Raw genomic sequence first — 13,329 nt, forward strand, 5'->3', positions numbered from 1 at the left:
TCTGGCCCTGGATATATCTCATTCATTAATTCAACTGTCCCTCTGTCATTCCTTTCCTGAGCACTGAGGGAGGCCCACGTGGCCCTAGGGCTTGTGCTGAGCACTGGAAACTCCAGCTGGGGGAAGAGCGTCCCCTCAGTCCTGCAGGAAGGAAGGCTTTCGGGGTTGGAGGAGATCCTGTCCCGTGTGACTTTGTGCCTTAAGTTTGGGGAATCAGTGGGTGATAAGCTGGGGAGGGGGCCACAGGCAGGGAACAGGGGAGGCTGGAAACGGTGAGGTTGGGGAGAAAGCGGAGACTCCTGCCAATCAGGTTTCTATCTTTTCTGTGGTTTCAGAGGCCCTGTCTCTCTGCTAGCTCTGAGTTCTGGCTCCAGGCTGGGCAGGGGACAGCAGAGTGTGATGGGCCAGGACAGGTGGTTTTGCCATGTGACGCTTGTCCGCTGACTGCTCAGTCCTCACTTTTAGAGCAGTTTCCAGAAGTGATGTGAGGCGATGGGCCGGGCAACCTATATATAGTCCTGGGGCCAGGGCTCAGCCTGGGAGGGTCTGTCTGCTCTTCACCGTGCGCCCATCACCCCTGGTGTCCCACGTCCTTGCTCTGAGCTTGGCGCTTGCTTCTCTTGAGACACAGCTCTGAGCCACCTACAGTTAGGCTTGACCTTGACTGGGCCTCTTGGGAGTCTCTTTTTAGCCAAGATCTCCAGCCAGACCTGTGAGTCCTGGGGTCCTGGTGGGGGATGGTGGCTGGGGATAAGGGGAAGGGGAGGGACAGGGGGACAGGGGCTTGCTGCGAGTCCTGGAGAGGTGAGAGAAGAGGAGAGGGCAGGGACTCGAGAATTTGGGGTTGGGGCTGAGGCCAGGGGCCAAGTCAGGGGAAGGACACTTGGGGGTAGGACGGGAATTGAAAGCCAGCCTCAAGTTGAGGAAGGGGGGTTGAGCCAGGTCCCTGACAGGGGCTATTTGGGCGGGGTGGAGGGGTGGGCTGGAGCAGATAACTGAGTTGAGGCTGCCTTTGGGCCTGAAAGGGAGTCTCCCTTTCTCCCTTGGCCTGAGCCAGAGTCCCTTTCTGTGTGGGTTGAGAGGCCTCTAGAGGTTGGGCCCGGTCTCGCCTCTCTGACGGACCCCTCCTCCACGCAGGCCCGCCATGTCGGCCGCGCCCGGCCTCCTGCACCAGGAGCTGTCCTGCCCGCTGTGCCTTCAGCTGTTCGACGCGCCCGTAACGGCCGAGTGCGGCCACAGCTTCTGTCGCGCCTGCCTGAGCCGCGTGGCCGGGGAGCCGGCGGCGGACGGCACGGTGCTCTGCCCGAGCTGCCAGGCCCCCACGCGGCCGCAGGCGCTCAGCACCAACCTGCAGCTGGCGCGTCTGGTGGAGGGGCTGGCACAGGTGCCGCAGGGCCACTGCGAGGAGCACCTGGACCCGCTGAGCATCTACTGCGAGCAGGACCGCGCGCTCGTGTGCGGCGTGTGCGCCTCGCTCGGCTCTCACCGCGGCCACCGCCTGCTGCCGGCCGCCGAAGCCCACGCGCGCCTCAAGGTGCGGGCCCCTCCGGCGGGGATCGGGGTCGGATGGGATGGTTGGACCGGTCGGGGTCGGGACGATCCGACCTCAACTTCAGGGCCCGGGGCGCCTGGAGATGCCAGGGACGCGGGCGGGGCGGGGCGTCTAGGGAAGATGAGCTGAAGGCGGAGCCTGGCGGAGACCAGAGCCTGGAAGAAGCGCTCGGAGACCGGCCTCGGCGAGACGAGCGCGGCCACTGGAGCGCGCGCGGGGATGCGAGAGGAGCGCAGCGGCAGAGCGGAGTCTGCCTCGCTGGGGCCCTAGCGGAGGACAGGGTCGGTGACCGCGGCCCACGCGAACAGGCTCGGCTGCTGGGCGTAGCCCTGGATAAGAGGTGCCTCGCTGTCCGGGACCTGCTCCTGCTCCCCTGGAGCTGCCAAGCTTGTAATGACCTGACAGTTACCAGATGGAGCCTCACCCAAAGGGACCTGGGAGGCCAAGGCACGCCTGCGCGGGCAACTCTGTGCACAGCCCCGAGTTGGTACCGAGACCCAAGTGCAGGCTGTTTTTGTGTTGGAGCTGGAAGTTCCGAACGCCTCCAGCCTCCACACACAGTTGTGCGCGCCCCAAGGTTTGCCATCTCTGCGGATGCCCAGACACTGGCAAATGGAGATGCAGGCACACGCTGGCTCGCCTGGCGTACGTGTGGCAGATCACACGCGTGTAGAGCTACAGGATTGTATGTGTATACACGGGCCCAGGGAGATATGTCATGAAGCCATTTATAGGGTTGTTGGAAGAATAAACGACAGGTGCAGGGCCTGGCGGAGGCGGGGTCCGGAGGCTTGGAACAGTCCACCGTCTCTGCGATGGAGAAGCTGTCACTCTCTTCTCCAGGCAGCTGTTGAGAGTCGGGGGCGGGTAATCTTTGCCCATAAATTCAGCGTTGCAAGACACTTCTCCTTGGTCTCCAGACTTCTAGATGGGGTAGACCCCGCCCTTAGGCCCCCCAAATCCTCCAGGGGCTCAGCCTCACCGTCCCTCCCGCTCCAGCCTTGCCAGTCCCTCGGGGTGCTGGCTTGTAGTTTCCTAGCCCACTGCAGGAGGCTCCTCCTCCCAGGAGCCCATCCAACCCAGGCTCCCCTCTGCTGGTGACCCCAGAATGCCTATCTTCATCCATCTTTATCTGCAAAAAGAGAAGAGAGTCCATGAAGTGGAACGGGGCACCAGGGAGCCCAGAAGCCTCAAAGGGGCAGGCGGGTTAGGATACAGTCTTTCAGAGTCTGCATCAGTCCACCCTAAGCCCCAGGGAGGGGGTAGCTGGAGGTCTGAAGTAGAGATTCCTGGAAGGAGGGAGAAAAGTGAAAGTGTGTCTGACTCTTTGTGACCCCATGGACAGTAGCCTGCCAGGCTCCTCTGTCCATGGAATTCTCCAGGCGAGAATACTGGAGTGGGTTGCCATTTCCTTCTCCAGGGAATCTTCCCAACCTAGGGATCGAACCCACGACTTCCACGTTGCAGGCAGATTTTTTATCATCTGAGCCACATGATGGACAAGAAACCTGGGGTAGAGCAGAACACCTTGGGGAGGAAGACGGGTTGGTCCAGAGAACACGTGCCAAGACTCAAGAGTGGTTGGATGGGATCTGCTGGGCAACGGGGGACTCACACCCCCCAAAGTCGTGTGGCCTCCTCCTGCTTGCCTCGGAGTAGAAGGACGCCAGCCTGCTGGTGAGACCCATCACACACTGTGTCGAGCATTGCTCCCCACACCTCCTCACCACGGGATGTTCCAAGAGCCTTCTCTGTTCAGCCCCTGGCATCTAGGGTGCCGTCATGCTTGGTCCCCGTGGCTCAGCTCTGTCACCCATGAACCTCAGATGGCTGAGAGCCTCCAGGGCTACCCTGCCTAGCAGCAGACAGGGCTGCGGCCCTGGGAGATGTCTGGGGAAGGAGACTGACCTGGCAGCCAGCCGCAGTAGCCCATGGTCCGATTTCGGTGGGGACTCATAGCCAACAGTGCCTAGAGGGTATCCTAGTTTCCTTTAGGGGAGGTGGGGAGGAGGCTGCCAATTTGTCCCCAAAACCATAGGTAACGTAGGTGGGGGATAACCGTTCCCATTCTGCAAAAGTGGAAAATTGAGGTTGGAAATCAGGGCGACAGGACTGGAACAGTCTGATTTCAGGGCCGTGCACCTCCCAGCAAACTGGCTTTGGCTGGAGGTATTAGGAACTCCCCTATGCCTGCATTTCAGGATCCCAAACAGACAGACCTAGAGTAGGAGCTGGCCCACAGGTTTGTTTGGTTTGTCCATGCAGAAGACATTGTTTTTAAGCTTTTGGCCATGCTGCACTGCCTGTGGGATCTTAGTTCCACAACCAGGGATAGAACCTATGCCCCTTGCATTGGCAGCTCAGAGTCTTAACCACTGGACCGCCAGGGAAGTCCCAGAAGACATTTTTATTCAATTGCCTACCCTCAGAACCAGGGAAACCCTGTTTGGTGGCTCAAACAGTAAAGAATCCGCCTGCAATACAGGAGACCTGGGTTTGATCCCTGGGTTGGGAAGAACTCCTGGAGAAGAGAATGGCTCCAGTATTCTTGCCTGGAGAATCCCATGGACAGAGGAGCCTGGTGGGTCCATGGGGTTGCAAAGAGTTGGATACGACTGAGCAACTCACACTACACTACTACCCTCAGAGCCTACAAGTGTGCAGGGAGGCTGGTTAGAGGGTTTTGCTAAGATTCTGCTTTTAGGTATAGGGTGAAGGGCGGGAATAGGAGGAGGTTGCCTGTCTCTTGTACACATCCTCCACTACCCCCTGAAACCCGCTATGTGCCAAGCCCTTACCTCCCCGGGGGAGGAGACCCAACTACATCTGTGATAATCGTCTTCCCAAAGATCTATGCTGAAGGGCTGCCTGCTGGGGGGATGCAATCAGGAAAGACAAGGCTGGGGAGGACTTAATGGCGATAGACAATGGGAGGGGGGACATTCCAGACCTCAGAACCGGTACTGGCAAGTGCTTGAGACCAGCAAGTGTGTTTGGGGGATGATAAGTTGCCAGCCTGGCTGGAAGAGGAGCTGGCATTGAGGCTGAGGCAGAGGGGGCGGGTTAAGGCGGGGAGGTGTGGGTTTGGTGGGGGAGGTGGGCGGTAGCATCACTTCTTTATATCTGCCCTCCCCCCACCAGACACAGCTCCCACAGCAGAAGATACAGCTGCAGGAGGCTTGTATGCGGAAGGAGAAGAGTGTGGCCCTGCTGGAGCATCAGCTGCTGGAAGTGGAGGTGAGGGACTCGTCCCAGCAGAGCCCAGGGACTGGGGGTCCAGGCTGGGGGTCCCCAGCCAAATGCTCTTTCCTGTCTGCCCCACCAGGAGACGGTGCGTCAGTTCAGGGGGGCAGTGGGGGAACAACTGGGCAAGATGCGTTTGTTCCTGGCTGCCCTGGAGGGCTCCTTGGACCGTGAAGCCGAGCGAGTGCGGGGTGAGGCGGGGGTCGCCTTGCGGCGGGAGCTTGGGAGCCTGAACTCTTACCTGGAACAGCTGCGGCAGATGGAGAAGGTGCTGGAGGAGGTGGCAGACAAGCCGCAGACAGAGTTCCTCATGGTGAGCATTGGATGGCTTCCCTCTGCCCCTCAGCCAGGGTTTAGGCTTTGGAGACCTCATTCGTTGTCACATAGGGAGCCCGAGGTACAGAGACAGGCAAGGATGAGCCAGGGTCACACACCAAGGAGGGGTGTGCCCCAGGATGGCCCTTCTGGATGTTTAGGTGGGGCACTGCCCAAGGACGCTGTATCTAAGAGGGCATCATTCATATCACAGACTTTGTAGGTCTGCATTTTTATTAGGACACTTTTTTATCAGGTGGAATTAGTTTCTTGAGGAAGGGTGTATTTTTTCTAATTCATGCCGCAGTAAAGGGCTAGGGGTGGCCTTTAATTCTGGGTTTCTTTTGTCTTTTCTGATTCTTCCTGACCCCACACCCAGCATTTTTGTGTTCTGCCCCAGCTTCAGAAGCCCCCAGTGTCCCCCACTGCCTGCTCACCTCCATTCTCTCTTTCTCTCATTCCAGAAATACTGCCTGGTCACCAGCAGGTGAGATCAGCCTGGCCCTGCCCCCTTTCCCATCTTGCCCTTGTCTGCCAGGGACACCGGCTGGTTCACCCTCTCCTCCCATTCAGTCCACTGGGATTCCCCTGCACTTTGTGCGGACATGAACTTGACCTGTGTTTCTCCTCAGGGACCTCCCAGACCACTGCTGGAGACAGATGTGGGCAGGGACACAGGCATCACTCAGTGCTGCTGTTGGGGGGTGGGTGTGGGAGTGGGGGTGGTGGCGGGGCCAGGCTTTCCAAAGGTGTGCACGTTAGAGCTGGATGCTGAAGGAGTGAACAGGCTTCCCAGGTGGTGCTGGCGGTAAAGAACCCGCCTGCCAATGCCGGAGACATAGAGACGTGGATTTGATCCTTGGGTTGGAAAGATCCCCTGGAGGAGGGCATGGCAACCCACTCCAATATTCTTGCCTAGAGAATCCCATGGACAGAGGAGGCTGGTGGGCTACTGTCCATAGGGTTGCAAAGAGTCAGACATGGCTGAAGCGACATAGCATGCAAATAAAGAGTTGGTGGAAGAGCATTGGAGGCAGAGGGAACAGCAAGTGCAGACTGCTAAGAGGAAGTGAAGATGAAGCTTGTGTGGCTGGAGGGGGCCAAACTGTGAAGAGGGGAGGAGCTGGACCTTATCCCAAGAGAAGGCTTTGAAAAAATACTGGTAAAATATACATGGGCTTCCCTGGTGGCTTTAGTGGTAAAGAATCTGCTTGCCAATGCAGAAGACATGGGTTCAATCCCTGGGTCAGGAAGATCCCCTGGAGGAGGAAATGGCAACTCACTCCAGTATTCTTGCCTGAAAAATCCCATGGACTAACCCTAACCCTACCCCAGTTCAATTCACTTGCTCAGTTGTATCCATCTTTGTGACCCCAGGGATTGCAGCAAGCCAGGCTTCCCTGTCTATCACCAACTCCTGGAGCTTGTTCAAACTCATGTCCATCGAGTCAGTGATGCCATCCAACCATCTCATCCTCTGTCATCCCCTTCTCCTCCTGCCTTCAATCTTTCCCAGCATCAGTGTTTTTTTCCCAATGAATCAGTTCTTTGCATCAGGTAGCCAAAGAATTGGAGTTTCAGCTTCAGCATCAGTCCTTCCAATGAATATTCAGGACTGATTTCCTTTAGGATTGGCTGGTTTGATCTTCTACAGTCCATGGGCTCACAAAGGAGTTGGACATGACTTAGAGACTAAATAATAAAAACAACAAAGTATACATAATGTAAAATTTACCATTTTAACCTTTTTTTTTTGGACTCACTGTGTGGCTTCCAGGATCTTAGTTTCCTGACCAGGGATCAGCAGTGAAAGGGTAGAGTCCTAACCACTGGGCTGCCAGGAAATTCCCCATTTTAACCTTTTTTTTTTTTTAGGGTACATTTTAAGTTCAGTGGCATTAAGTACATTCATATTGTTGCGTAACTATCACCACCATCCATCTCCACACCTTTTTTATCTTTCCAAACAAATGAAAACAGAAAAGCTTTAAACCAGGGTATGATGGGGGGGGGCACATCCTGGAACTTGACCACAGCTCCTTCCTCCTGTCTTCTAGCTACTGCCCCTTGCCCTCCTCCTACTCTGTGCCTCTTTCAGGGAGCCCCTTCAGCGACCCTTCCTCCCCTCTCCCCACCCCCAGGCTGCAGAAGATCCTGGCAGAGTCACCACCACCTGCCCGTCTGGACATCCAGCTGCCCATCATCTCAGATGACTTCAAATTCCAGGTGTGGAGGAAGATGTTCCGGGCTCTGATGCCAGGTACTGGGAGGGGCCCACCCTGGGTTTGTGCTTGTGATGCTGTGGTTGATGGGAGGCCCCAGCCGCATACAGAGAGGCCTCTCAATCCCAACTGGGGAGATCACCCTAGAAGCTGCCCACTGCCCCTTTCCCTCGGGGTTAGCACTCTTGTAACCTGTGCTCAGAGAAGGACTTTAAAGCGCATGGGGTTTTCAGGTGGGTGACTGACATGGAGAGGGCACCGTGTTTTTTTTTTTTGGCTGTGCCACTGCATCTTCGCTGGGGCATGAGGGCTCTTCCATCTTCACTGTGGCACGTGGAATCTTTAGTTCCTGGCTGTGGGATTTAGTTCTCCAACCAGGGATCAAACCTCAGGCACCCTGCGTTGGGAGTGCAGAGTCTTAGCCACTGGACCAGCAGGGAAGTCCTGACTGTAAGTCCTGCCTACTGAAAGAATGCTGCTGCCGGCAGCAGGGAAAGCTGGGGCCTGGGTCTGAGCCCTGCAAGACCCGTGGACCAGCCCTGCCCCTGCTGTGCCCCACAAGTGGGGATGATACGCCCTGCTCACTGGGAGCTGAGGACCTGTGGAGCTGGAACCTTGGGGTCAGACACTGACTCTGGCCTGTGGCCCGGGGGACCCAAGGGCTTTTTCTCTGCAAGAGCTAGAGCCCATTGGGGAGCTAGAGCTCCAGCAGATATATACCCGGCCTCACTGTGGGGAATGGAGGGACCTCTGCTTTAGCCAAGAGAAGCCTAAGGCCCAGAGACTGGTCAAACCTGACTTGGTCACACAGCCGGGTGAGGTTGAGACTAGCTTAGGAACAGGCTTCCTGACTATCTCCTGCTCTAAGGCCTTAGATGGTGAGTGCCACGGCCTTGTATCCACTTAGTCCTCCCCACAACCCTGGAAGGAGGGAATTATGGCCTCATTTTACAGCTGAACAAACTGAAGCCCTGAGAGGTGTGACCTTTGGCCCGAGTCAGGAAGCCGAGGCGGGGCTCACTGCCCAGAGATGCTGGGAGGATGAGAGGAGCTGCGCCCCCAACAGGCGGGTTGGGAGAAGGCTCGCAGGGAAGCCCACCCGCAGGGTCTGACTCGCTTCCTTTCGGTGGCAGCGCTGCAGGAGCTGACCTTTGACCCGAGCACGGCCCACCCGAGCCTGGTGCTGTCCAATTCGGGCCGCCGCGTGGAGTGCTCGGAGCAAAAGGCGCCGCCAGCCGGAGAGGACCCCCGCCAGTTCGACAAGGCGGTGGCGGTGGTGACGCACCAGCTGCTCTCCGAGGGCGAGCACTACTGGGAGGTGGAGGTGGGCGACAAGCCGCGCTGGGCGCTGGGCGTGATCGGCGCCCAGGCCGGTCGCCGCGGCCGGCTGCACGCGGTGCCCTCGCAGGGGCTCTGGCTGCTCGGGCTGCGCGACGGCAAGATCCTGGAGGCTCACGTCGAAGCCAAGGAACCGCGCGCGCTGCGAACCCCGGAGAGGCGGCCCACGCGCATCGGCATCTACCTGAGCTTCGGCGACGGCGTCCTCTCCTTCTACGACGCCAGCGACCCCGACGCGCTGGAGCTGCTCTTCACCTTCCATGAGCGCCTGCCGGGGCCCGTGTACCCCTTCTTCGACGTGTGCTGGCACGACAAGGGCAAAAATGCGCAGCCGCTGCTGCTCGTGGGGCCCGACGTCGGCGGCGGCTCCGGCTCGGGCTCGGAGGCTTGAGCTGCCGGTCGGGTTCGGGGAGGGGTGAGGGGCCCTGCCGGCCTGGTTGAAGTCAGGGCGGAGGGGGTTGGGGACGGGACTCCAAACATTCTGAGAAGTTGGGGGTTGGCATGTGCAGGGGACAGCCAGCCAGGGGTTGGGGTGGTGATGGGAAGGGGAGACCTGAAGTCAGGTCAGTGGAGAAACTCTAGCTGGCGAACCTGGGAACACCAGCGATCAGGGAAGAAGTTGAGATTGAGGAAGGGTCAGGGGGCTTGGGGAGGAGAGAGGGGAGGAGCTCGAGAACTCTGTGGGAGTCAGGAGGCCCGGAAGCCTCCTGCTCCTTTCCACCTTGGGGGGCCTCTGAAGTCGGGTCTGGTCTCACCAAGGCAAGAGGCCTTCCACTGGGGTGATTCTCCAACTGGAGCATATGCACCAAGGTCACCTTTTCAGAGCACCTCGGAATGCCTTGGCTAAAGCCCAGAGGGCAGAATTTCTGGTTCAGTAGGTCAGGGATGGGTCAAAAGTAGGTCTTTCCAGCAAGTCCTCAGGGGCCGCTGATGCTGCCTCTCACAAGCTGGATCACACCCGAAGCGTTGCTGACTCAGCCGGCCTTCTGTTCAGTCAGCTTGCTCTTACACAGAGTTATCACGAAGCTGTCAGCCATGATGCATAGAAAGCCCAAAATACATTCCTCCAGGCCACAGCCATTTAAAAACTGTCAGAGCCTGTGTGCCAAAGGGCTTCAGTTGTGTCCGACTCTTTGCGACCCTGTGGACTGCAGCCTGCCAGGCTCCTCTGTCCACGGGATTCTCCAGGCAAGAATACTGGAGTGGGGTGCCACACCCTCATCCAGGGAATCTTCCCGACCCAGGGATCGGACCTGCGTCTCCTGCATTGGCAGGCGGGCTCTTCACCACTAGTGCCACCTGGGAAGCCAGAGCCTTTGCTGGGTGAATAAACTGACCCCCCATTTATTGCCCTTTGCCTCCAGATTATGTTGACTGAATGTCTCAGGTGTGGAGGACACCATCCCCCCAGTTGCCAACCAAGAGAAAGAGCCTGATGCTAGCCCTGCCCTGGGCCCTGCTGCTTGTGAAGGAGAGGAAGCCCCCATCTCATCACCGTCCCTCCCCGAGTTGCTTCCTTAAGTGTAAACATTTTTTTAGGCCTTTGGGTCTAAAATAACCACTGAAGCCAAGAGTGGGAGCCCCTCTTCCCTGGAGGGAGAGGCTTTGGCGGTTCAGGCAGGTGGGACTGCTGTCCCTCCCAGCCTAAGGAAGGATAAAGGCCTGGGGCCATTTCCTATCACCAGTGGGGTCACTACTGCTGCTGCCGTGTGAGGTCTGGGACCCTCTGGCAACTGACGCCAGTGTGGGAATTTTCTGGGGGTGGAGGGGAGAGGAAGGTGTAGGGTAAGACAGGATCTGGCTGGGGGTGCACTCCTGGCTGCATCTCCCAGAGGAAGGCCTGTTGCGCCCTGGCTCTGGGACACAAGAGAGAATTCAGCTGGGAAGCTCTTTCTTGTTAGAAAATAAAACCTTTAAGTGAAGGGATGATTCGTTGATGGTCAAATCCAGCAGCGTGAATAAACGCGATTACAGTCTGACTCCTTCCTAATTAAATCTGTGTCAGGAGACGACTGATGTATTGCTAGGCAGTATGGGTGACCCAGATGATAAAGAATTTTTGTCTGCAGTTCTAGAGACCAGGGTTTGATACCTGGGTTGGGAAGATCCCCTGGAGAAGGGAATGGTAACCCATTCCAGTATTCTTGTCTGGAGAATCTCATGGACAGAGGAGCCTGGCGGGCGGGCTACAGTCCGCGGGGTCACAAAGAGCTGGACACAACTGAGCGACTACACTTTCGCTTCCTTTCACGTGGGCTTCTCCAGTGGCTCAGGGGTAAAGAATCTGCCTGCCTATGCAGGAGTTGCGAGTTTGATCCCTGGGTCTGGAAGATTCCCTGCAGAAGGAAATGGCAACCCTCTCCAATATTCTTACTTGGGAAATCCCATGGACAGAGGAGCCTGGCAGGCTACATTCCATGGTGTCACGAAGAGTTGGACAAGACTGAGCAAGTAAACAATGACAATCTTCTCATTGCCTGTCCAGCCTTCAGTCTTGATGGACCCATCAAATCTTTCTAAAAAATCCAAGTATGGTCATGTGATTCAGTTGTTAAAAACTTCCAAGGATTCCAAGTTGCTTGCAGGAGGCTTGTGGGATCTTATTTTGCCCACTAGGGATTGAACCCCAGGCCCTCTGCAGTGAAAGTTCAGAGTCCAAACCACTGGACTGCCAGGGAAGTCCCCCTCCAGCCTCATCTTATGCCTTCTGTACACATACGTCTACACTCTGGCCCTACTGAACTCTTGGGGTCCCTGCATCCCCCATATTACACAACTCTCAGCTAGGAATGGCTTTTCCCTTCCCTGCCCTACTCATCCTACAGTACTCTCCAGAAATACCACATTAAAGAAAAATTCATTTGTTTATTAGGCTGCATCTGATCTTAGTTGCGGCACGTGGGGTGTTTAGTTGTGGCACTCGGGCTCAGTACTTGTGGCGCTCGGGCTCAGTACTTGTGGTGTGTGGGCTTAGGTGCTCGGCAGCCTGTGGGATCTTAGTTCCCCAACTAGGGATTGAACCCGTGTCCTCTGCAGCAGGAGGCAGATTCTCAACCACCAGGGAAGTCCCAACACCAACGTGCCTATTCTCGCTCGACTCCAGCACCTCAGTACAATGTGCAACCACTGGGCTGAATCCCCGTCATAGGTGTCTGCGGAGGGCGGTTGGTGCCCAAGTGGTCCCAGGCCCTTTCTAGGAAGAAGGGACTGTGAGAAGCAGAGGCCAAGACAGGATTCAATGTGCCCGGACTGTTTTGAGGGAAGATGCCTGTGAAAGAGAAAATGGGGCGATAGATCATGACCCCTGTCTAACCTAGAGTGAAGGAGGGAGGGGAGTTTGGAGGGACTGTTGTGGGGACTCCTCCAGAGAGCTGCCCCTCAGAGGAGCCCTGGGTGTCCCCGAGCCCACCTTTGTGCCGCTACCATGCTCGGTCGTTGGCTGGGAACTGGGCTCTGTGCAGAAGGGCAGGGAAGGGTCTCACCGCTCTTCTGCTGCTGCCCTCAGCCATCTGTTCCCTGAGTTGGAGTTAGAGCAGGGAACGTCTTTTCACAGTCTTCCCACGTTCTTTCTATGGAAAGTTATCCTGGCTTGGGCTGTGTGCCTTGAGGGGAATGACCCGGTGACCTTGCCCTTGGCTGACTGAGCCAAAGGCAGTCAGCATGGGGCGAGTTTATGGGAAACCCTGCCTCATCTGGGTGTTCCTTGTGGGCTGGGGACCACCTGGCTCAGCCAGAATCTCCCTGGGGCTAGAGGAAGGTGAAATGGGGACAGAGAGATGGATTCCTCTAGAAAAGGACCAGAACCTCCTCCCTGAGTTCTTCCCCTTCGTGGAGACCCTGGGAACCCATCACAACTGGCTGCAGAGAGGTTTCTGGTGCCTCCTGACTCCTGAGTGTCCAAGAAAACTAGCGCCTGCCAGGGCCATGCTGAGCTGCAGGTAAAAACATTTACTGAGAGCTTGCTATGTGTCAACAACTTTATTTTTATTTAACATTTTTTCTTTATTTCTGACTGTGCTTGGTCTTTGTCGCTGTGTGGGCTTTTCTGCAGTGCGATGAGCAGGGGCTCCTCTCGAGTTGGGGTGTGCGGGCTTCTCACAGCAGTGCCTTCCCTTGTTGTGGAGCACAGGCTCTAGGGCATGCGGGCGTCAGTAGCTGCAGCTCCCAGGCTCTAGAGCATAGGCTCAATAGTCATGGTGCACGGGCTTGGCTGCTCTGTGGCATATGGGACTGTTCCAGATCCGGGATTTAGCCCATGTCGCCCGCATTGGCAGGTGGATTCTTTAACACTGAGCCACAAGGAAAGCCCCTCAATAATTTTATAGCCGGTATCTCCTTTATCTAATTTATCCTCATAACCCTAGGGCTCACAACAACTAGCATCTCATTAGTCTGCTCCGGAGAAGGCAATGGCACCCCACTCCAGTACTCTTGCCTGGAAAATCCCATGGACGGAGGAACCTGGTGGGCTGTAGTCCATGGGGTTGCTAAGAGTCGGACACGACTGAGCGACTTAACTTTCACCTCTCACTTTCATGCACTGGAGAAGGAAATGGCAACCCACTCCAGTGTTCTTGCCTGGAGCATCCCAGGGATGGGGGAGGCTGGTGGGCTGCCGTCTATGGGGTCACACACAGTCGGACATGACTGAAGCGAGTT

The 13,329-nt window shown here is 56.8% G+C and overlaps 1 protein-coding gene across 1 annotated transcript; it reads left to right on the forward strand.

The window, feature by feature from the left end:
• Window positions 1–453: 453 nt before the first annotated feature.
• TRIM72 (tripartite motif containing 72) lies at window positions 454–12,627 on the forward strand. Its single transcript, XM_040260092.1, has 7 exons — window positions 454–712; window positions 1,138–1,534; window positions 4,694–4,789; window positions 4,878–5,108; window positions 5,575–5,597; window positions 7,252–7,370; window positions 8,466–12,627. The coding sequence occupies exons 2-7, from the start codon at window positions 1,145–1,147 to the stop codon at window positions 9,059–9,061; spliced, it is 1,455 nt and encodes a 484-aa protein (XP_040116026.1). The 5' UTR covers window positions 454–712; window positions 1,138–1,144; the 3' UTR covers window positions 9,062–12,627.
• Window positions 12,628–13,329: the final 702 nt, after the last annotated feature.

This window comes from Oryx dammah, unplaced genomic scaffold (genome assembly GCF_014754425.2).
Source record: "Oryx dammah isolate SB20612 unplaced genomic scaffold, SCBI_Odam_1.1 HiC_scaffold_2, whole genome shotgun sequence".
In the NCBI taxonomy this organism is placed as follows: Eukaryota; Metazoa; Chordata; class Mammalia; order Artiodactyla; family Bovidae; genus Oryx; species Oryx dammah.